This window comes from Carettochelys insculpta, chromosome 3, assembly GCF_033958435.1.
Source record: "Carettochelys insculpta isolate YL-2023 chromosome 3, ASM3395843v1, whole genome shotgun sequence".
In the NCBI taxonomy this organism is placed as follows: Eukaryota; Metazoa; Chordata; order Testudines; family Carettochelyidae; genus Carettochelys; species Carettochelys insculpta.
Window position 1 is genome coordinate 43926094 of NC_134139.1, and position 23383 is coordinate 43949476.

The following is a 23383-nucleotide window of genomic DNA, read 5'->3' on the forward strand; positions in this document are numbered from 1 at the left end:
GAGAGGGAATTGTAGAAATAATAAATCCTAGTTATTTATGCTCTATACACAGTGACAAATGGCAGATAAAAAGTCACCTCAGAAATAACATACTGTTTGAATTAGATTCACTAAAAAAAATGGCTGAGATGTAGAGTCATATTTAACACGGCTGAAGGAAGAAATACAGGCTGAACCTCTCTCATCCGGCACCCTCAGGAGCTGACCAGTGCCAGACAAGAGCATTTGCTGGACTGTGGGAGGTCAATATTGTCTAGCACATTACCAACATTTTCACTGCTCTTATTGGGCTCTTAGAAGACATTTAGAAGTAAATTACAGCTTAATAACAACACAGAACACTGAGAGCCAGGACAGGTGGCTGTAAAGAAACTTTATGGGACCATGGGAAACTTGGCCACATCCATGATAAATGGTTGTCTGGCTAACTAAAATCATGCCGGATTACTGATGTTGCTGGATGAGAGAGTTCCAGATTAAAGAGGTTCAACCTGCAATGAAGTGAAGTTAAAGCCTTTTAAAAAGGAATGGATTAAGACCTAAAGTAATTTTTCAGAGGTATTCAATAATGTGAGCATGCACTAATGTTTTTTCTTAAGTATAGCATATTTAATGTTATAACAATGTACATACAGTAGCACAGTTGATTTGTGTTCATTATATTTTCCACTGTGTCAACATATTGCGCTTTTAGACTCTTAAAAGCAATATTTTCCCATCCCAAATCTAGCTGCTTTTAAGGAAATCTGCCCTGGTGGAATGGGTTATACGGTTTCTGGCTCTCATAGAAACAAGCTATATCATCACTCTGCAGTTAGAGTACAGCCACCTGTCATTGGCAAGACCCAGATTACTCAGCCTGTTGCTAAAGGTACTTCTCCTCCACCTCTCCCAGCAAAGGAAGAGCCAGTGGAGGCACTGACCTTCTCAGAGAAAAGTGAGCCCAAGGTGGCTGTGCAAGAAGGTGAGAGTGGGAAAGGATCTTGAAATATAGTATAGTAGATAGCTTTATTTATGTGCATGTACTGTTTTACATCCTTTTTAAATTGTATATGTATCAAATATGATGAGTTTTTTTAATAATGACAAGTTCTATGTCACTGGATGCATTATGTCACAGACTGTCCTTCCCAGCCATTGTTTATACTATAGCTCTCCTTATACACTGAAAATACTACACAGAGGGAAAAGCATAGTTTGGTCTAATTTTTGTAAGCAATAGAAACAAAATATGTTTATTCTATTATAAGGATTCTTGTAACAATATTAGGCAACCCTAAAATATGAAAAGTCTCATTACTGTCTTAGGTCTTACAATAAGGCCTGTTTAAATGTTGATTTTTGTAAGTTTTTTTTTCTCAGGCTTTGCATGGGTTTCTGCAAGCTCTTCTATATACCCTTAGCCGCTTTAAAATGCCCTGTTTTTAACATGCTTAATATGAATGCAGAAGCAAAGAAATAGACAGCCTGCAGCATGTGCAAAAATAAATGCATTGTCAACATGATATTGGTGAACAGAATACAGGCAGGTAAAAATCTGATTGTGAGGAGTGTTGTGATGGTTTTGAGTCCTTTATATGTTAGTTCTAAGAAGCAATTATGCAAGTGGTGCACAGGGGCAATAGTTGGAAAGTGTCTGAGTAAATTTTTCAGAATTTCAAGGGAAATACAGTCACCATAGATTTACTTCTGAGGATCAGTTCCTTGGTGCTCCTTAAAAACTCCTAATATTGTAATTGAAAAAAAATGTAAATACAATAGGGTTTCAACATTTGCAAACCTGAGGTTCACGAAGTCAAGTATTCATGAGTGGCTGCTTCCCCAGGACTCCACGGCATGGAGCTCCAGCAGCTGCCGCTTCCTGGTGCTTCAGGGTGGAGAGTGCCAGCCACCAAGGCAGCTTCCCTGGGGCTCCAAGCCCCCTGTATTTGGAAAATTCAACATTAATGAGGGATCTCAACATGGAACCCTTTTAAATGTTGAGACCCTACTGTACTCCTCTTGTTTGCATTGGAAGATCCTATCTTGAACTTGGAAGCCTTCATTTTGAAAAGCTGAGGGATTTTTCTGGCTCAGGATGGTATTAAAAATGAGATAATTTTCAAGTGAGTTCCAGTTACTATGAGTTACATAAGTAGAAGGAAAGACTTGAGACTCTCCAGGCTTTGGCCAAGAATTGTCGACCTGTTTAGGCTCTCAAAGGAAGATAAAAACTAGTTGGTATTTTAAAGGACTTGAGGAATTATTTCTGTCTGTTCTAATCCTGCCTTTAAAAGTTGCAAGTACCTTTCTTACACAGTTCCTTTAGAACTGACATTTTCCATGATTAATGTCAGCCCAAAAATGAAATTTACACTTTTCCCACCAGAAATTTAGCGTGAAGATAAATCAAAATAACTGAAGTTAGAAACTAAATTCTATAGAGTTCAGGGAGATTTAAAAAGTCGGGAAGTTTGAAAAAAACTGACTCACTGGTATTAAAATTACACATATTAAACTGTGTTCACTTGAAGTCAGTAGTGGTACATGCATGTTAGAATTTTTTATCCTTTTATGCATTTAATAAAGCTGTAGGTGTTGCAAGTGCAGAATATATTTTAGGTTATATACTCAGTTTACCTGCAATGCTTAAAAAACTAGGGTTGGTGAAGAAATGTTTTGTGCTTCCATTAAAAATTTTCAGGGAGGTGTCATAACCCCCTCCCTGCCCAAAAATGGAAAAAGTCATTTACAAAAATGGAAGCTCAAACTATTTCTAATGAAAGCTAGCAAAAAGTGTTTCATTATTAGCTGTTAGAAACTAAAAAAAACAAACAAACAGGTTTTCATTTTTGGTGACACCTGATCTTTCTATGGAATTTTCATGGAAATTTTAATTGTAACAAAAAAGCTATTTTGGTGGGGAAAAACACATTTTCAACTGACTTTTGACCAGCTCTATTAAGAACACCTCTGCTAAGCATGCCTTGCTCTTCTGGTAAATCCAGAAGAGATTGCAAGCACCTCAAGTTGAATATCTCCAGTTTAACTAACTTTCGACTTCCAGAGACCTCATAGGCCCATATCAAGAGATTTGCATGCTCCATTTATGACAGTTTCCTCAGTTAAGGTTGAAAAATACAGGCCAGGAGTCTGCTGAGTTCTCCAGCTCTGTAATGTGTAGACTCCCCAGGCTGGAGAGCTGTTAACATAGCACTTACGCTACTTCACAAGTGCGTACTGTATCCAAAGCCAGCGTAGCCTGCAACAGAAGGATCATAGATCTCGGATAGAGTTTGCTGTTCCACTCTTCCTCCTGGCTTCCATTTTGATGGCAAGGCTAATTTCTTTGTGATTTCCACACTGCTGTTCTAGAGTTTTATTGGGCCCACCCCAGGATAAGTCATACATCTCTTGAGAATGTGTTGTGTGCTCCTTGGCCGTAGTTCGGATGAATCCTCACAGGAGAGGGACTAGAAAGAGTGGCTCCATTGGTGCTGGAGCAGTTTTCTGTCTGGAATATGGGCCAGGAGTCTGGCCCAATAGATTTGAAAATCCAAATCCTGTTTTAAAAGAATTAAATTCTGTTAGCAAATAACATCTTTTAGGGATAATGCTTTGGATTTACATTCAAGATAAACTTTGAGACTTATATAAATTGACAGTAGTCCTTTTTAAGGATTTAAAAGTCTTAGGTTTGTCAGTCAGTGGCTGGGATAATACAAAAATTCCCTACATTTACGGGATTTGAAGGATTATGAAGCAGTTTCAAATGTTTAAGAACGAATTACCAACAAATTTTCATTTGTTAAAATATTTTTGATAAGGAACTTTTGGGGACAAACTTGCCAAGAAGGACATTCTATTTGTTGTATATTTTGCTGCTTTACATCTTAAATACTTCACAACTGAGCAGATTAATCCCCAAACAAAAATTCCTTACAGAAAAAATCTTGTTTCCAGGTTTCTGCCCAATTCATTACTAAGGCCTTGTCCATACTGGAAAATTATATAAGTTTAAGTACTTCAGTCAGGAGTGTGAAAAATTTGCACCCCTGAGTGCCATCCCGTTGTAGATAGTGCTAGGCTGATGCAACAATTGAAGGTAGATTACATATGGCAATGGGAGTATCCCTTCCATATATGTAGATAGTGTCTATACAGAAGCATCACAGCTGTGCTGCTGTAGCATTTTATATGAATATAAGTCCTATATCTCACCAAAACTACATATTGTAATGTGCATACTTAGGCCTTTCGCACAGTCTCATTACAATAGCAGTGCTTAATAATATAAAAAATTATTTTGGAGTCATCTAAATTACTGGTTCAGGTTGTCAGCTAGGGTAAATCTATGGAGCTCTGTTGAATTCAATGACTTTATGTTGATTTATTTCAGTTAAGGCACTGGGCTGTGTTGTTTATCACAAGTATTTCTTGATACAAATTCAGGAATTGCACTTGTTTTGGATTTTGTTATTTTAGTTCCTTCAGCCTCCCTTTTTTTCTTTAACTCACAAAAATGTACATACCTCTCACAACATCAACAGCAGGAACAAAACTACTGTATAAAACAAATGCTTCAAAATACTATTCCATACTTTTGCAAGCCTTACTGTGTTTCCCAGCAGCTTGGAAAAGTTCTAGGAAAAGTATATAAGAAATAGCTAGGAAGTGAAAATTAGGGGACTAGGTGGCAGATGGTGTTATTTAATAGAGCCTAATTCTGATCTTGTTTTATGTTAGAATAAGGCCAAACTCTTTTGCAAAGTTATTTCACATCTGCACCAGTGCAAGATCAGACTTAGGCCCATAGTCTGTGAGACAACCAAGCGGAAATTTAATTCTGATAACAATTTCTTAGTTAATTATTTTTCAATGGGACAAAGCCTGGAATGCACAAGTAATTTCAGATTACATTGAACGAACTCATGTTTTTGATACATTCTTTCTATTCAAACTAGTTAATTAATTTCCTTTTCTTTCTGATTTTAGTGGCAACTGCAGCTCCTGATCAGGTAAAATGTGAATTGTTTATTATGTACATTCGCAGAATAACTACAATATAAGATTTCCATCCAGTTATGAGAAATATACTGTATATGTGACTATTATAGTTACTGTTTTGAGGCTGTGGCCATTCAGACTCATTCTAAATACAAATACTGTTTAATTTTCTGCTGAAATTTACTAGTGACAATGAAAAAGCACCAGTCATAATTTCTTAGGGCTAACACTATGATTCATCAATGTTCATAAAGATTAGGGCTCTGACTCATCACTCCATCTGTATTCAGCAACATACTTAAATATGTACTTAACTTTATGCACAGAATTGGGGAGGCATGGGGGAGTGGCTGACGGACTCACCAGGCCCCTGGGCAAGGTGGGGGGAGGGCTGTCTCGGTGCTCCTGAAACGGGCATGGACCTTGGGTGGATGAGGCAGGGCCATGTGTAATCAGCCATCAGAGCCATCTTCAGTGTCATATGGAGTGCACTTCCTGAAGGCTTCAGCAGCAATTTAAGGGGCCTATGGCTCCTACTGCCATCACAGCCAAAGCAGCAGCTGTGAGCCCCAGGCCCTTTGAATTGCTGGGTCCGGGGCTGTTGCCCTCTTCATGCCTCCCTATCTTCCAGTCAGCAGGCCTGCACAGACCCAAGTGCCATTGACTTCAGTGGGCTTTGAGCATGTGATTAAGTACTATCTTGAATGGAATACTTTCCTGAACTGGGGCCTTGATATACAGCCCGCAAGAATTCCCCTAATAAAAATTTCCATGGTGAGGTTAAATAGGGAAGTCATACATACTAGTATAGATTGCTTGATAGGCTGAGCCCATTCAAATAAAATGTGATTTTTTTGTTATCAAATGGAAGGCCATATATTTAGGAAGAAGGAATGCAGGGCGTCCTTACAGAATGGAGGGCTTTATCACGGAGAACTGACTCTGAAAAGACGTTAGAGGTCATAGTGGACAAACAACTTGACATGAGCTCCTAATGCATTTCTATGGCAAGGATTAATGTGGTCCTTTTACATATCAACAGGAGAGGAGGTTTTGCCTCTGTATAAAGCATTCATGAGATTGATACTGGAATAGTGTGTACAATTCTGTGTCATCATTTTTAAGAGGATGTTGAAAAATTGGAGAGAGTGCCAAAAAGAGCTAAAAAAAATATTTACAGTGAGAGACTTGAAACCCAGTCTGGCTTTAAAAAATGAAAGGTGACTTGATTACAGTATATGTTTACCTCCCTAGAAAGAAAATAGGATACTAAACACTATGTAAGCTGGAAGAGAAAGGAATAATGAGAACTAATGGCTGGAAGCTGAACCCAGAAAAATTCAAATTAGAGAGAAGACACCATTTTTAACAGAGAGCATGATTAATCAATGGAACAAACTGCCAAAGGAATTGGTTGATTCTTCATGTCTTCAGATCAAGATGGATAACTTTTGGAAGATAGTCTTTAGTCACACAACTTATTGGGCTCAACAGAGGCATAAAATTAATGTTCCTTGTTATACTGGAGGGCAGACTAGATGATCTAATAGTCACTTTTGGCCTTAAACTATGTGACTCTGTGAATCAGTATAGTTTACTAATTTCTTCCATATGAAGCTATATAACTGTAAGAATTTTCAGACCCTAGCTACAAAAGTCATTAAAATACTTTTAAAATAAAATAGTTGTCACACAAAGAACTAATTTAGTACTTATGTATTTAGTCCTTAGTCAGGCAATACTCCCATTTACTTCAGTGAGAATTTTGCCTAATGAAGAAATGTAAAACAACCCCTCCCCAAAGTAGACCAATATATTGCAATGGGCAATATTTCTGCTTTGGTTTGTTAGGTTTTTACAATTGCTATGCTTCATTTCACTCCTCCATAGTGATGCAAACATCTCTTAACTTACAAAAATAAAAAGGGTAAAACAGTGACCATTGTTATAAGCTCTCTGTCAGCCAATGGCCTATAGATGCTTATGAATGTGTCCTACATTTGTGAGATGTGTATATTTATGAAATACAACATTGCACAGTAAACTGTAATTAAATATGCTTTGAATTGTTCTAAAGTGAGAAATGAGGCTGCTCATGAGTTTCTAGAACTAGACCCACTGGCCATGTCTACACTGACCCCCTGCTTCTGGAAGAGGGATATTAATGAGTGGAGCGGAAGATGCAGTTGAGGTGTGGATTAAAATATCTCATGCTTCATTAGCAAATTCCCACGAGATTTCACTTCCTGAAGCTCCCCTTCCAAAATCAAAGCTGCCATGTAGATGGGGCTCCTTAGGAAGGAAAGGAAATCCCCCTTCCAGAAGATCCTCCTTCCATAAGTGTTTACTTCCGGAAGGGGGAGCAAGATCTTGTAGGAATATGCTAATGAGGCACAAGATATTAATCCATACCTCATTTGCATCTTCCACTCCACTCATTACCATGCCCCTTCTGGAAGGTGAGGATCAGTGTAGACGTGGCCCGTATGAGTAACCCTTCAGATAACAGCAGTATTACACAGTATGCCATTTTGCATTATTTCATGTTTTAATTAACAATACTTTGTTTTCTATTAACGTGTAATAAGTATGGAAGAACATCCACTGGTCTGCAGATAATAGTTCCCCACACAGCTCAGAAAACAGCATTAAAAATCACATTTTCAAATTGTAATTATTATTATTATTTTTTTTTTTTAAGGAATTGGTTTCACTTGATGATCAAGAAAAACCTGTACTAGAGCCTGGTCAACCACAGCTTTCTCCTGGAATTTCAACAATTAATCTGCATCCACAGTTTCCAGGTAGCCCTTTTTGTGTCTTCGTCCTTTACTAGCTGGCACTTATGTGATTCAGACGATGGAATAATATAATTTGCTCTATGTTCCTATCAGTTTCAAAACCTAATTGCTAATTTGAAATTCTGGACTGACAACTTTAGGGCCTGATCCTGCAATAATTTATTTCTGCAAGGTACCCTTACAAGAATGGTCCCATTAAAGTCAGTGAGGACTACTTGTGTTAGTGTTTGCAGAACTGTTCTCTCCAAGCCCAGTCCTTCAGATGCTTCTCACACAGAACTCCCATTGAAAAGTCAATCGAAATGACATAACGGGAATACTAATGAAAGGATTCTACTGTAGGGAGTGAAATTCTTTAGCTGGGCAAATTATAAATGGAATAATAATACAAAACAGCCAAACTTTGTAACACGGTTATTAAAAATGTGCTGAGTGCTTAGAGAATAAATACAGAAGCATCATCTCTCCCCCAAAGAAATTACAGTCTCACTTCAAACTGAATACACATGAGAGTGGTAAATCAAAGGTGCAAAAATAAGAAGGGTGATAATTTGACCCCATAATGACTGTTAGTGAGCCTGCACATGTTGTTTGTGTTTAAGTTATTGTTAATGGTAAACTGGTGCACTACTAGTAGCCACCTGAAAGATATGGACTTTTTTGAAGAGATATTCATAAGAAGATGGTAGTAGTTTGGCAAGCAGGTATTTTGAGAGCATACAATGAGGCAGAGGGCTAAAAGTCACAAGAGTCTGGGTGGAAAAAGGTAGTGGGAGTGGAAGGGGTTACAGCTGGTATAACTGGAGGAGCAAAAGGGTGGGAAGAATGGTAAGAGGCAAAAGATAAATATTGTAGGTTGAGGTGAAATAGTGAAGGACCTTAAATAAGAGAACAAGGATTTTGAACCCTATGGTTCCGTGGGTGCAATCAATATCTGAAAATGGGAGCTATCAGAGAGATGTGTAAATCTAAATTTAGTGCAAATTAAAATGTAAGTGCAAAAAATATCGCCACTATACATTTTTATTTGTTTAATAAAGTATAGCGTTTTCCCCCACAAGTGATATAATGATGAAAAAAGCAAACTGATTTTCTTAATGCAAATAAAAGCCACATAAATTACTACTAGTTGAACCTCTCTAGACCAGCACTCTCTCATCTAGGAACATCCTAGTAGTAATTAATGGTTTTCAATCCTGCTGGAAAAGTATAACTAGTGGGGTTCCGCAGGGGTCTGTTTTAGGACCGGTTCTGTTCAATATCTTCATTAATGATTTAGATATTGACATAGAAAGTACACTTATTAAGTTTGCAGATGATACGAAGCTGGGAGGGGTTGCAACTTCTTTGGAGGATAGGGTCATAATTCAAAAGGATCTGGATAAACTGGAGAAATGGGCTGAGGTAAACAGGATGAAGTTTAATAAGGACAAATGCAAAGTGCTCCACTTAGGAAGGAACAATCAGTGTCACACATACAGAATGGGAAAGGACTGCCTGGGAATGAGTATAGCAGAAAGGGATCTAGGGGTTATAGTGGACCACAAGCTAAATATGAATCAACAGTGTGATGCTGTTGCAAAAAAAGCAAACATGATTCTAGGATGCATTAACAGGTGTGTTGTGAACAAGACACGAGAAGTCATTCTCCCGCTCTACTCTGTGCTGGTTAGGCCTCAGCTGGAGTATTGTGTCCAGTTCTGGGCACCGCAGTTCAGGAAGGATGTGGAGAAATTGGAGAGGGTCCAGAGGAGAGCAACGAGAATGATCAAAGGTCTAGGGAACATGACCTATGAAGAAAGGCTGAAAGAATTGGGCTTGTTTAGTTTGGAAAAGAGAAGATTGAGGGGGGACATGATAGCAGTTTTCAGGTATCTAAAAGGGTGTCATAAGGCAGAGGGAGGGAACTTGTTCTTCCTTGCCTCTGAGGATAGAACAAGAGGCAATGGACTGAAATTGCAGCAGGGGAGGTTCAGGTTGGACATTAGGAAAAAGTTCCTAACTGTCAGGGTGATCAAACACTGGAACGAATTGCCAAGGGAGGTGGTAGAATCTCCATCACTGGAGATATTCAAGAAGAGGTTAGATAGATGGCTTTCAGGGATGGTCCAGAAAGTGCTTGGTCCTGCCATGAGGGCAGGGGGCTGGACTCGATGGCCTCTCGAGGTCCCTTCCAGTCCTACTCTTCTATGATTCTATGATTCTATCCATAGTGTGGCATGGTTTTCATTAGCAAGATGACCACTTATGGGTGTAAACAAGTTTACTGTGGTCCCGTAAAGTTTCTTTGCAGCCACCTGTCCTGGCTCTCTGTGTTCTGTGCTGTTATTTAGCTGTAATTTACCCCTAAATGTTTTCTGAGAGCCCAGTAAGCAGTGGAAGTTTTGGCAATGCTGCTAGACAACATTGACCCTTCATGGTCCAGTAAATTCTATTGTTCAGCACCAGTCAGGTCTTAAGGGTGCTGGACTACAGAGTTTCGACCTGTATCAGATAAATTCAATTTTGTGTGTCATGTTGAAAAACATCTTAAAAATGCTTGTTTTCCATTCTGTGTCAAACAGCAGTGATTGAAAAAACCTCTCCTCCCCTGCCTGTTGAAGTTGCCCCTGAAGTTTCAACTTCAAGTGCAAGTCAAGTAATTGCACCTACTCAAGTTACAGGTATAGTACTAACCTTTTAATTAAAAAAAAAAAAAAGTTAAAATATGACTGTGAACACATTCCCGACAATAGCACATAACTAGTACCACACCAATTATTGTTGTACTGGAATAGCAGGTAGAGTAACAGTAGAGATTAAAGGGAATAAATAACTGGGAGATAAAGCATAGGATGGGAAGATAGCACAATAATGAGTGTGCTTTCAGCAAAGCTAGTGATTTTGGCTACCCTGGTTGCAGGTACAATTTACTGCCTCATTTTTATGCTCACAAAATAAATGGTTCATAGAAATCTGAATAATTCGACCTTTAGATGCCTAATTTGCTCTTTCAGTCAGGTAGTTAATGTACACACTTGCACTCATATTTCAATTGTTGGTATAAAAATGCAGGCACAACATGTAATCATATAAAAAGGATGTGAAATGATCTGTTACATGTTTGCATAATGGGATTCTCCTAGGCACTACCATTGTACTAGTACTGATAATAATTAATATTTAATACAGTTTGTACCTCCAAAAAACGGCTCTCATCTGGCAACATCCAGCATCTGGCAGGACCATGAATGCTCCTGAATGAGAGAGCTGGAGAGGAAGGGCAGGCTGCCAGCTGCAAGGAGGTGGGCAGCCCAGGGCTAGAGCCCTGTGGCAGCCCACAGCAGCAAGGGTCCAGGGACAGAGCTGCCAGGAATCCAGCATCAGAGCCCCCGACATCCAGGGATGGAGCCCTGCTGCAGCCCAGCGGAGTTCAGTCCAGCGCTGGAGCCTGAGAGCACCGTGCCAGCACTGGAGTTCTGTGGCAGCACTGGCAGTTCAGAGTCCTCCTGCAGTTCCAGGGCCAGAGCTCCAGGAGTGGGCTGGCGGGAATTCCTGCTGCAACCCTTCAGAGCCCCAGCAGGGGCTGGAGCCGGAGCCCCACAGCAACAGTGCAGATGCCAGAGACCCACAGCAGATGGGCCAGGAGGTTGTGGGGGAGGAAGAAGCTGAAGCAGGTGCTTGGGGCCGTGTCAGGAAACCTCCCCTGGTCCAGCAGGTTCTCCTATTTGGAACTGGACTGGTCCCAATCATGCTGGACCAGGGAGATGCACCCTGTGGTCAAGACAGATTGTTCAGTGAAGAGAAAGATGACCCATGGGAGTCCAGTGTAGTGGATACTGTGTTCATACCCCAGCATTAGCTTGAAACCTTTAGCTGTGTGAAGATCAAACTAGTCACCTTGTTGGAGGGGAAAGCATGTATCCTTGAATGACAGAAAAAGGCTCTCAGAAAGCCCAACCTATCAGAAGAAAGTAGTCAAAAGACACTAATAATGGATAAAATATTGGTAGACACCTCAGCAATAGAGGAGGACAAAGAAATTGAAAGTTTTCAGAAGGCAAAGATAAGAATGGAATGAATAAAGCCTGTGAGAGAATTCTTTGCATTTTAATAATAGAGAGAAAGCCATGCTAGTCTATATACTATCAAAACAAAAAAGCAGTAAAGTAGCACTTTAAAGACTAACAAAATAATTTATTAGGTGAGGTTTCGTGGGACAGACCCACCTCTTCAGACCATAGCCAGTCTGTTCTGGTATGGCTATGGTCTGAAGAGGTGGGTCTGTCTCATGAAAACTCACCTAATAAATTATTTTATTAGTCTTTAAAGTGCTACTTTACTGCTTTTTTGTTTTGATTGCATTTTAATACTGTGGAGAGGATCCTGGATAACCTTATGAAGGTGAGAAGACATTGAAAGACAGTGAGCAAGCTAAGGACAATGAAAAGAAGCCTGAGATGCTATCTTGAATTTTACTGTACATTACTAAACATTGAGGATTGTGAATTAAATATAATACAAAGAAGAAAAATAGGACAGAAAACTGCTTGCCATAACTCCAAATGTGTGTGATCTAATTCTTCTGTCATTGAAATCAAGGGTAAAAGTTCCTTATGATTTTGTGGTGGAAGATCAGTGAAGTGGACAGGAAGATTAACCTTGCATGTCAGTATCTACACTGGTGCTTATGTCTGAGCATAGCAGCTGAATGGAAAGCATCGCAGACATTTTAAGATACTTGGGGCAAAACTGTCCTCAGGCTCCACATTTCACCCTAGAGTCAAAAGTGAAGGAGATAACTGGCATGCTGGTATTTCCAAAATTATTCTGCCAACACTAAGGCACAAAGAATCATGCTTGTAGATATTTAAATTAGTTACTGTTCCTCCTCCAGCCCAGATCCTCACTAGTCCATCTACTTCATTTTACCAAAACTGCTCTCTCCAGGGTGTCCACCAGGAACTTCCTGGTCAAACCTGAAAGGTAGCACTATTCCCAGTCTCATTCTTTTGGACGATTCTGTGTTTATGATGTTGTCTGTCGATCTGTCCACTTTACTTTATCCTCTCTGGGTTCTCCTTCTACCACAGTGTCATCTCTCTTGGCACGTTTACATCTTCCGCACTCCCACTTCTGAGTATATTCCTCATTGATGTGTTCTTTATCCTCTACTTCTTTCCCCCCACTTTCTTTGGTTGACCTCATCCATTTGCATTGATTGAAAAAACCTCTCCCCACCCACTGCCTGTTGAAGCTGCCCCTGAAGTTTCAACTTCAAGTGCAAGTCAAGTAATTGCACCTACTCAAGGTACAGGTATGCCACATACAGTTTGTATTGCTGCATTTAGTGTTTCTTTTTCAGCTCATCCCATTTTCTGGTGAAAGAGTGTCATAATCAGTAGGTGGTATCAAAAGTGACTAGAAAAATTGTAGCATACCCTTGAGTTTAAGTAATCTGTACACTCTTGAGGCTGTCCTTTCTTGGGAAGCGCAATCACTTTTTGTAATCCGATTTAACACAGAAGTTACATTGGTAGGAAAAAAAATGATACACTTTCACAGCCTAACAAGGCTTTTTTAATTTGCATGCACATTTTCTCTTCAGCTGTCATATCCTTTATGAGAGGCAGCCATTGAGTTATATGGATATCTGCAACAGTATTCCTCACAGCTTTTCTTTTGAAGCATTTCATGGAGAATCTTATCTCTTCCATTGAGTCAGATAACTTGAAGCACTGATGTTTGATGTTTCTGTATAGTATAGATCTGAGGTCTCTCTTCTCTGCTTTCATGCCCATCCTCTGTATTTGGAAGTTGTTCTCTTAAATGAGTTATTTGAACTTCATAACTGGGTATGAACTTAATGACCTACTTTAGCATGCCTTGCAATCTCCAAATTCTGTTTTTATCTTTGTCTCTCTACACAGTCAATATAATTTCAATATTAGACTCAATAAACATTGTTTCCTTTGTCATAAGTTTCCTGACCAAGCAGCTGATTTAAGTTGTCAGAAATTGACAATGTGTCATATTCCATTTTAAGGTTGTTTCTTCTTGGAATTCTCAGTGCTCTTCACCATTGCTCCTTACGTCCTGTCTCAGCGCTGCCCTGGACTATTACATCATAAGTGTACACTTGTATTCTTGCAAGACCTTCTAGTATCAAGGACACGTTGTTATGAGGTGAAATACTTTCAGTGCAGAACATATTCCAAATGGCAATTTGCCAAATCATTGTCGAAAGTACAAATCTGGAGCTTTCTGTGTGCATGGGAATCTGCCAAACCCTTGTGAGGTATCTAATTTGCAGAATAATTTGGCTCTTGCCATGTCAGCAAACATTTCATACCTTGCGGGCAAGAGGAAATATATCTTTTAAATTGTCTTGTTCAAATCCTTCAAGCCAGGTCGATGTCTGAGCCTGTCCCTTTTGTCTCTGCAAATACTAAAGAGTGTGTCAGCTCTTCACATTTGCAGTCTTGTTTCCCAGCTGTCCCTAGTGTGTTTCATAAGTTTTGTGAGACATTATGAGTGGAGTATATAACAAGCTTTATGTCTTCCCATTATTTCATCTTGTAAGTAACTGGGAGACACCCTTTCCCATAAACATGTCTTAATATGACACAAATAGTTCCATTTAATTGAGGTTTGAAAGAAGAGTTGTCATTCTGACTGTTCATGACATACCACTGTTACTAGACTCAGTGTTTAAGCTTGAGCCTGGTCACTTTTCTCAGTGTTAGGGGTGTCACAAACTCTTGTTTTATGGTTTCCTTTTTTAACTCAGTGACCATTCACATTCAGTCAGAAGAGGAATTTGTTTCTCATGTATAAACACTTGTGCATGTTATGAGCCACTCTTTTGGTTTCGCAGCTTCTTTCTTTGATGAATTTATGAGTAACATTTTGCCTTCACTTGAGTTCTGCATCACTCTCTAGGGCCATTATTTGCATTTCTATTAGTTACACTGCTTGGTATACAAATGCTGCTGATTGCAGTGCCGGGTCCATGTCTCATAGTGGCATTTCACATGTCTTTTTATCATTCTATCCCAGGATAATTTAACCTTTAATGAGGGATTTTAATAGACAATTAATGGTCCTTATCCAGAATATATATCATCCATAGCTACTATTCTTTCAAATGGCACACTGATGTTCAGTCCTTTCTAATCGGTTTTCAAAACTTCCTTACCTTACCTCCTGCCCTTTATGACTTGAAGTTTCTGTTTGAACATTATTTCAACAGTAAATATCCTGAGTCATAAACTAGCAAGCTTGATAAAGAGGCTTTAAAGTAGGTTTAAGGAAGAAATTAGTGAAACTGCATTGTAAAATAGAATGCTTTGAAATTGAAAATGATGTTGATATTATGAGCTGTCTACCAAAAAAAAAACTTATATTTAGCCGAGTTGTCATACAACTTATAACAAAGTAGCCAAATCTGTATCTGAAGTAATTAGGAAGTGTGTGTTTTCATAGACAAGTCATAGACAACCTGCCTTAATATTGCTAAAAACTTTAGTCTGTGACAACTAATTCTGTAATCTGCGACAGCTAACAGTTACTTAACATCCATAATTATTTTCATTTTATTCTTATCTTCACCTTGGGTTTGCGTATGCACCCACTTGACTTGTACATAAAGTGGGGGGGCGAAGGTGAGTGTGAGAAGGAAGTGGACAGGACAGGCAGGGACAGGAAGAAGCATCTATCTGTACAGTGTGTTTGGCCTTCAGGATAAGTTGGACTGATCAGTGTGCTCAAAATTTATTTCAGGAATTCCTTCCTTTTAGCTGGAACAACTAAATAGCACCCATTTACAGAAATATTTAACATAAGTTTGTCATAATTTTTTTCTTTTTATGTGTGTAAATAGAAATCAATGAGTGTACTGTAAACCCCGATATCTGTGGAGCAGGACACTGCGTTAATTTACCTGTGGGATACACCTGCATCTGCTATGACGGTTACAAGCTGAATGATCAACAGACAAAATGCTCTGGTAAGAAAGAACTTTTTCAGAAATTTAGAGTGATCACTGTATGAAACATTTGCAAATATAGAGCATTTTCCTGCCAGGTGCAATATACAACAAAGATACCCTCTTCTGTACAGTCCAAAACAACTCAGATGTGAAATTTTTGCATATCAAGCAATATTCACCAAACCAGGCTCCAGTGAACCTTTCTGCCAGTCCAAGATGAACGGACTTTGTAAAATTGTGTGTGTGTGTGTGTGTGAGAGAGAGAGAGAGAATTTAGTACTCATGAAAAGTCTCACTGAAGTCGGTGGGAGTTGAGGACAATAAGAAGGAAACCATTTCAACTTGTCTGACCTGATATGTGTTTGACAATCCAAGGGTGAGAAAATATATGAAGCATGGTGAATGACAAAATCTCTTTTACCTGTGGAATCAATCATGCTTTGGAGGCAAAAGTCTGCATTTTGGGATGCACAGGATCACTCAATACCACGAGGAAGTCTAGGAAGGACCCTGCCTGAGTGAAACAGAATCTTTCTCAGGTTTTTCCAGTGGATATTGAACTGTGTTGCTGATAGAATCCTTCTGAGAGTGCAGTTGATTCTCTCCTTCTGTCTAGGAAGGAGTAGACCTCATAGATTGTCTTTGCCCAAGTTTTATATCACTTAAAAACTACTTGCTTACAGACTCTGACATAAAATTTCTGATTTTAATGTATTTACCATGTAGTACATCAATTTGAATATAAATACTGTACTTACATTTCTATGTATAGTGTATAGAGCGCTATAAGCAAGTCATTGCCTGTATGAAATTTTAATTTGTACTGACTTCCCTACTGTTGTTTTACATAGCTAGTTGTAAAACTAGACAAATATCTGGATGAGTTAGCATATGCCCTGGAAGACCTCTGAGTATCCCTGGTTGAGAGCCATTGATCTAGTCCATCCCACCATACTGAGGCAGAATCAATTGTGCCTTACATCTTCTGTTATAATTGTGCAACAGCACCATTAACCATGGGTCCACATGATTATAATTTGGAGCATAATTCAGTCCATAGAGGCTGTGTCTAGACTAGCCCTGAACTTCAAAGGGGGCATGGTAATTAGGGTGTGGGGAGATTACTAATGAAGTGCTGTGGTGCATATGCAGCACTTCATTAGTCAAAATCTCCCCCGAAGCAACTTCAGAGTGTTGGGTGCCGGTTTGGGTGGAGCCGTGGGTCAGCAGCAGGTACTTCGAAGTGCCCGCACTACATCAAAGTCCCTTTATTTCTCAGTAAGTTGGGTGTAGCTCACCAGGCTTAGGCCCGTGCAGGCCACTGGCACTATATTTACCTGCACGTCCACAGGTACGGCTGCTCTTGGCTCTCCTGGGCAGTGGATCACTATTCCCAGCCAATGGGAGCTGCAGAAAATGGTGTCCTGCCCCATGCTGCTTCCCATACCTCCCATGGGCCAGGAATGTGGATAAGTACACAAATATAGTGCTGTTGGCCTGCCAGGGGATAACCCTGGCATGCTTCACCCAGCCCGTGGACTGCTTATTGCCTGCCCCTGCATTTAATTGCATTATATTTTCAAATATGCCATTACTCATTTTTACTTCATCAGAAAGTCAATAATTACTCAAAAGAGTACCTGTACTGATTGGTCCTAAAACATTTAATATATATGATACAAACACACATAGGGCCTGTCTATGCTACTTCCCTCCCTCGAAGGGAGGATGGTAAGTAGGGTGTTGGGAGTTTATTAATGAAGTGCTACGCTGCATATGCAGCACTTCATTAAGCACATTTCCCCCCACCACCACCCACCCGCGGTTTTAAACTTTGAAGTGCCGGCTCGTGTCTAGCCGCGGCTCACCCGCCAGTACTCCAAAGTGCCAGGGCAACTTAGAAGTGGAGTAAAGGGACTTTGAAGTTGCCTCAACACTTTGAAGTACTGGTGGGTGAGCCGGGGCTAGATGCGAGCCGGTATTTCAAAGTTTAAAACTTTGAAGTTGCTGTGGGGGTGGGGAATTTGCTTAATGAAGTGCTGCATATGCAGTGCAGAACTTCATTAATAAACTCCCAACACCCTACTTACCATCCTCCCTTTGAAGGAGGGAGGTAGTGTAGACACAGCTATAGACTAGTGATGATTTTATAAAATTATATTTTGTTTAGCTTTATAGTTTGTTCTAAGCCTGTAGCAATGCCAATGTTTAATATGGGAAACACCATAAATACTATAGTAGCATTAGAAATAACAAACAGTCTTGTAGCATTAAAATTCCCATTTGCAAGAAATTAACTATTTGAAGAGCATCAGAGGGGTAGCCGTGTTAGTCTGGATCTGTAGAGCAACGAAGGGTCCTGTGGCACCTTATAGACTAACAGAAAAGTTTAGAGCATGAGCTTTCGTGAGTTAACTCACTTCTTCAGATGCTAAGTGAGTTAACTCACGAAAGCTCATGCTCTAAACTTTTCTGTTAGTCTATAAGGTGCCACAGGACCCTTCGTTGCTCTATTTGAAGAGCATCCACTATGTAGTCTTCAGGCAATTTGATTAGTCCTATAGCTTTAACCATGATTCTTCCAGCTACAACTCTTTGATTCAGACTTTTTGATTCAGACATTTTTCAATATCCTTTTATTTTTATTTCTTAAACAGATATCAATGAGTGTGCTCAGACACCCCACCTGTGCTCCCTTGGACACTGTGAAAATACAGAAGGGAGTTTCCTGTGCGTTTGCCAAGCAGGATTCATGGCCAATGAAGAAGGAACAGACTGCATTGGTAATCACCGCTCTTTTTTATTCACACGATGACAGTAAATAATTTTAAAACTAATAATTATGAGCCTGAGCCAAAGTTAATTGAAGACATTGAAAATACTCCCTTTGACCTGCATGACCACTAAATCAGGCGCTAGAGCCTAGATCCTCAAAATCAGTATCAGTGTGGTGCCTAAATACCTTTTGAGGACAGGGCCAAAGAGATCAATATAATGTTTTCTTCATGACATATTTATTAGGAAAGTGCAAAATGCCCAAACCCTACTCCCAGGTGTTTTTGTGTTTATAGCTACAGGGGGATGTGGTTAACCACACTAACCATTTATTTTAAAAGTTACTGCTTTTTACAAACACGCTTTTTAATCTGAATTTTCCTCCTAACTAATTGGCAGCCGGTGGGTTATTTTAAAAATGACAAAACAGCTCCTTATGTCTCAGCTCCTCTGAATTTGGCAGGCCAATCTGCTTTTCCACAGTTTTTGTTGGCATTATCCAACTATCCGTTTTGGTCATCTTTAAAGCCCGCAGTGTAACCACGCTGTTCATGTAGCATTTGTACGTTGCCTTGATGGCTCTTCTCTCCACTTCTCCCAGAGGCTTCAGTTGCACCCACCGCCCTCCCTTGTGTCCTCCTCTCTTTTGCATAGGAAAATAGCAGGTGACCCCACATAGCTCTGGATATGACCTACTCTGGCCATCTCCCAACAGAGCATGTAGGTTGGTGAATTTGATTACCACCTGGGAAAAATAACTAGCCACACCCAGATCAACTCATAACCTTCACTTCAGGGCTCTGGTTGTTGTCCAACATGAAAAAGGAAGTGTGGCATGACAGTATAAAGTAGTGCCTGTGGTTCCCAACCTGAGACTTTATCCCCACCCAGCTCCAGTTTCCAGATGTTTGGGTGTTAGAACCTTCATTCAGCTATGGGGCTGAAGGGAAGAGCAGTTCTTCATCGAGTGTCCCTGTGGGTGCTCCACAATAGGTGTCGGGCTCGCCCGGTGCCGCAGATCGGAATTCTTCCAGCAATTTCTCCTGGATCGCGCATGTGCCGGCGCGCGCGGCTCCCTTGCGCGTCCCCGGCCATGTGCGCGATCCAGTCCCCGCCAGTTCCTTCTCAACCGCCATCGGCTGCAGACAGAATCCGCTCAGGCTATGGCCAGAGTCAGATTAGACAGTGTTTCTACATGTAAATTGTTGTTTCTTTTTTTCAAAAAAAAAAAAAAAAAAAGAGAGAGAGAGGACAAAGAGAATATTAAAAAAAAAAAAAGGAGAGAGAGGAGCAGAGAAGAAGAGTGGACGTAAAGGCCAGTAGGCCTCCCGCTGCCCTGCCGGCCGGGGTCCGCAATACGGGTAAACAGGCACGGATAAGGTGCTAAGTACCCTATTAACAGTAAAAGACTCACTGAGATGGCTTCTTCAGGCTTTAAAAAGTGTGAGTCCTGCCGTGAAGCTATGCCGGCCTCCGATGGGCATAGTGAATGCATCCGATGCCTGGGAGAATCACACGTTACCCAGAAGTGTTCCCACCGTGCTAAGCTCACAGCCAGGGCAAGAAAAGACAGAGAAATGTGTCTTAAAATGCTCTTGTTTGATAAGGCCCTCCAGCCAGACGTGCTGGAGAGGCAATCAGAAGGGTCTGGGTTCCACAAAAGGAAGGCAGCTTCTCTGACCCCCTCGGTGCAAAAACAGAGGAAGCTCTCCCCAGCTCGATCCCTGCCGGCGGTCTCAGCGAGTGGGACGGGCGGAGCACACAGCCCCCAGCCGCATATTCAGGTAAGTGGCACTGCTTCAGCGCACGTGGCAGAGGCTGAGCCTCGGATTACAAAACAGCCGGCACGCGCAGCACCTAGAGCAGTGGCCGGGCCAGCGCAGGAACTGGGGGCACTGCCACAGGCGGCACCGACCCCCGCAGCACCAACAGTGCAGGGCCAGCAGGCACGGAGCCCGCAGGCACCGGAGGACGTTATCCACACGGCACCGCAGCTGAGCGGGCAGAGCATGGCGCCGACAGCGGGGCCGAGATCCCCGCCGCGGCAGGGGGCGGTGCCAGCCCTGCAGGGGAGGGGAAAGGCAAGAGCAAAAACCTGGCACCGCAGCCCTTCTCTGGACAGGGCTGTGCTGCTGCTAACAACAAGCTCTCCCCCTGTGCTACACACGCCGCCCAGAAGGCCTGGGTCTCCACCAGCCTATCCAGAACCTCCTTCTCCGTTCCTCCAACCAATGTCACCATGGCTGGGGCCACCTTCGCCCTTTCTGGGATTGGATCCGCTGGAATACTATCACAAACCAGTGTCACCACTATCTGTGTCATCGCGGAGGTCTCGCTCTCCCAGACATCGGGGGTACACACCCCGAGAGTGGTCCAGGTCTCCATCCCTGGACCCGTGCCCATGCTACCATGGTCGTTCCTATCATGCTGGACACAGACACCCCAGGCCTACGCCCAGGGGCAGGTCCCCCCCGGCCAGCCAATACCCCCGTGGACGCTCCCAGGCGGGGATGGAAACTCAGTTATCTCAAGGGGAGTTAATTTTAGAACCCCGAGACATTCCTTCGCAATCCTCCAACGAGCAGGTACACCATCGACCGCAGGAACCTGAGAGTTCGAGGGAGGTTTACCCTAGTGGTTCCTCCCCAGGTGAGGCCATAGCCCCCGGGGATGTTGCTCCCCCGGATGACCTTTAAACAGTTTCAGGAGCTGTTTAAAAGGGTGGCTTTCATGCAAGCCATTCAAACGGCAGAAGTGCAGGAGAAACATCACAAACTCCTGAAAAATTTGAGACCACCAGCTTCATCCAAAATTGCTATCGCGCTGGACGAAGCCATTATGGAGTCAGCCACTACCATATGGCAGACTCCGGCCTCTGTTCCGCCTATGAATAGAAGAGTGGACAAGAAGTACTTCATCCCGGCAAAGGGCATGGAGTTCCTTTTCAGTCACCCACAACCGAACTCACTGGTGGTCGAATCGTCCCAGCAGAGGTCAAAGACTCCTCAGTACAAATCGGGGGGATCGGACAAAGATGCCAAGAAGCTAGAGCTGTTTGGCAGGAAGGTATATTCCTCTTCCACCCTGCTATTGAGAATAGCAAATTATGCAGCACACCTAGCAAACCATAACTTCGATAATTACTCCAGGCTTACTTCTCTCATGGATTCACTTCCGGAGGATAAGGCAATTGTGCAAGAGGGCTACGCCACTTCGAGGACGGGAGTCCAGATCGCCCTGGATGTGGCAGATACAGCAGCACGCTCAACGGCTACAGCAGTGGTCATGCGTAGAGAATCCTGGCTCCAGACATCGGGCATCCCGAGGGATCTACAGGCGAAGATCGTGGATCTTCCCTTTGACATGCAAAAGTTGTTTGCAGACTCAACCGACTCGGTCCTCCACTCCAGTAAGGACTCGAGAGCTATACTTAGAACCCTGGGTATTTATACCCCTCCATATAGGAAGAAAAAATATTACCCTCAGCAAAGACGCTACCCTTACCAACCACAGCGTGCGCAGTATCAGCGGGGCTACAACCAAGGGCGACATCAACAGCAGCAACAGTACAGAACTCCCAGGCGACGTTCCCAACAAAGCCGTACACCCTCGGGACAGGCCCAAAGGCAACAAGTTTGACGGGCATGTCGAGGGCTGCACTATCACTACCATCGCGCAACGCCACTCTCATCTCATGTTCCATCATCACCTCAGACCGTTTCACTCCCAATGGCAAAAGATCACCGCAGACAAATGGGTGCTGGAGATCATAGCCACGGGTTACGCGATCCCCTTCCAGTCGCTCCCACCGACGAAGCCTCCCTCCAGTCCCCACCTCCAGGACGCTGCCCACGAGGCAAGGCTCAAACAGGAGGTGGACCACCTTATGTTCATAGGGGCGGTGGAAAGCGTGCCGGAACAATTCCAGGGGAAAGGGTTTTATTCACGCTACTTCCTCACAGAGAAGAAAACAGGAGGCTGGAGGCCCATCTTAGATCTTCGGGGCCTCAACCGCTACTTGCGCAAGCAACGGTTTCAGATGATTACAGTCGCCTCCATACTCACGGCGCTGGACAATGGAGATTAGTTTGCAGCCCTCGACTTACAAGATGCTTACTTTCATATAACGATCCACCCGGCACACAGGCGCTTCCTCCGCTTCATGGTTGGCAAGGAACACTTCCAGTACAGGGTTCTTCCGTTTGGCCTCTCCTCGGCCCCCAGAGTCTTTACCAAAACCTTAGCAGTGGTGTCAGCCTACCTGCACAGACAGGGGTATTCATATTTCCATACCTGGACGACTGCCTACTGAAAGGAGCCTCGAAGACAGAGGTCCTACGCATGATACACGTCACAGCAGACACGTTTTCTTCGCTGGGCCTAGTCATCAACCTCGCGAACTCAAATACCAACCCCACACAGGACATAGAGTTCATAGAGGCACGCATAAACTCATAAGAACATAAGAACATAAGAACGGCCATACTGGGTCAGACCAAAGGTCCATCAAGCCCAGCATCCCATCTGCCGACGGTGGCCAATGCCAGGTGCCCCAGAGAAGGAGAACAGAAGACAAGTGATTTATCTCCTGCCATCCATCTCCTGCCCTTGTTATGAAGGCTAGGGCACCATACTTTATCCCTGGCTAATAGCCATTTATGGACCTGACCTGCAAAAATTTATCAAGCTCTTTTTTAAACCCTAATAGAGTCCTGGCCTTCACAGCCTCCTCGGGCAAGGAGTTCCACAGGTTGACTGTGCGCTGTGTGAAGAAAAATTTCCTTTTATTAGTTTTGAACCTACTACCCATCAATTTCATTTGGTGTCCCCTAGTTCTTGTATTATGGGAAAA

General features: G+C 42.2%; 1 protein-coding gene across 9 annotated transcripts in view; it reads left to right on the forward strand.

Annotated features, from left to right (window-relative positions):
* Window positions 1-23383, forward strand: part of LTBP1 (latent transforming growth factor beta binding protein 1) — a 336231-nt gene that overhangs the window by 223710 nt on the left and 89138 nt on the right. For 3 of the 9 annotated variants that reach the window (XM_074989698.1, XM_074989704.1, XM_074989705.1), the window contains 6 exons: window positions 731-964; window positions 4975-4997; window positions 7688-7790; window positions 10352-10450; window positions 15649-15774; window positions 18414-18539. In XM_074989698.1, the coding sequence (XP_074845799.1) occupies window positions 731-964; window positions 4975-4997; window positions 7688-7790; window positions 10352-10450; window positions 15649-15774; window positions 18414-18539 (711 nt within the window). The remainder of the gene's footprint in view (window positions 1-730; window positions 965-4974; window positions 4998-7687; window positions 7791-10351; window positions 10451-15648; window positions 15775-18413; window positions 18540-23383) is intronic. The other 6 variants (XM_074989699.1, XM_074989706.1, XM_074989702.1 and 3 more) reach the window with 4 other exon arrangements.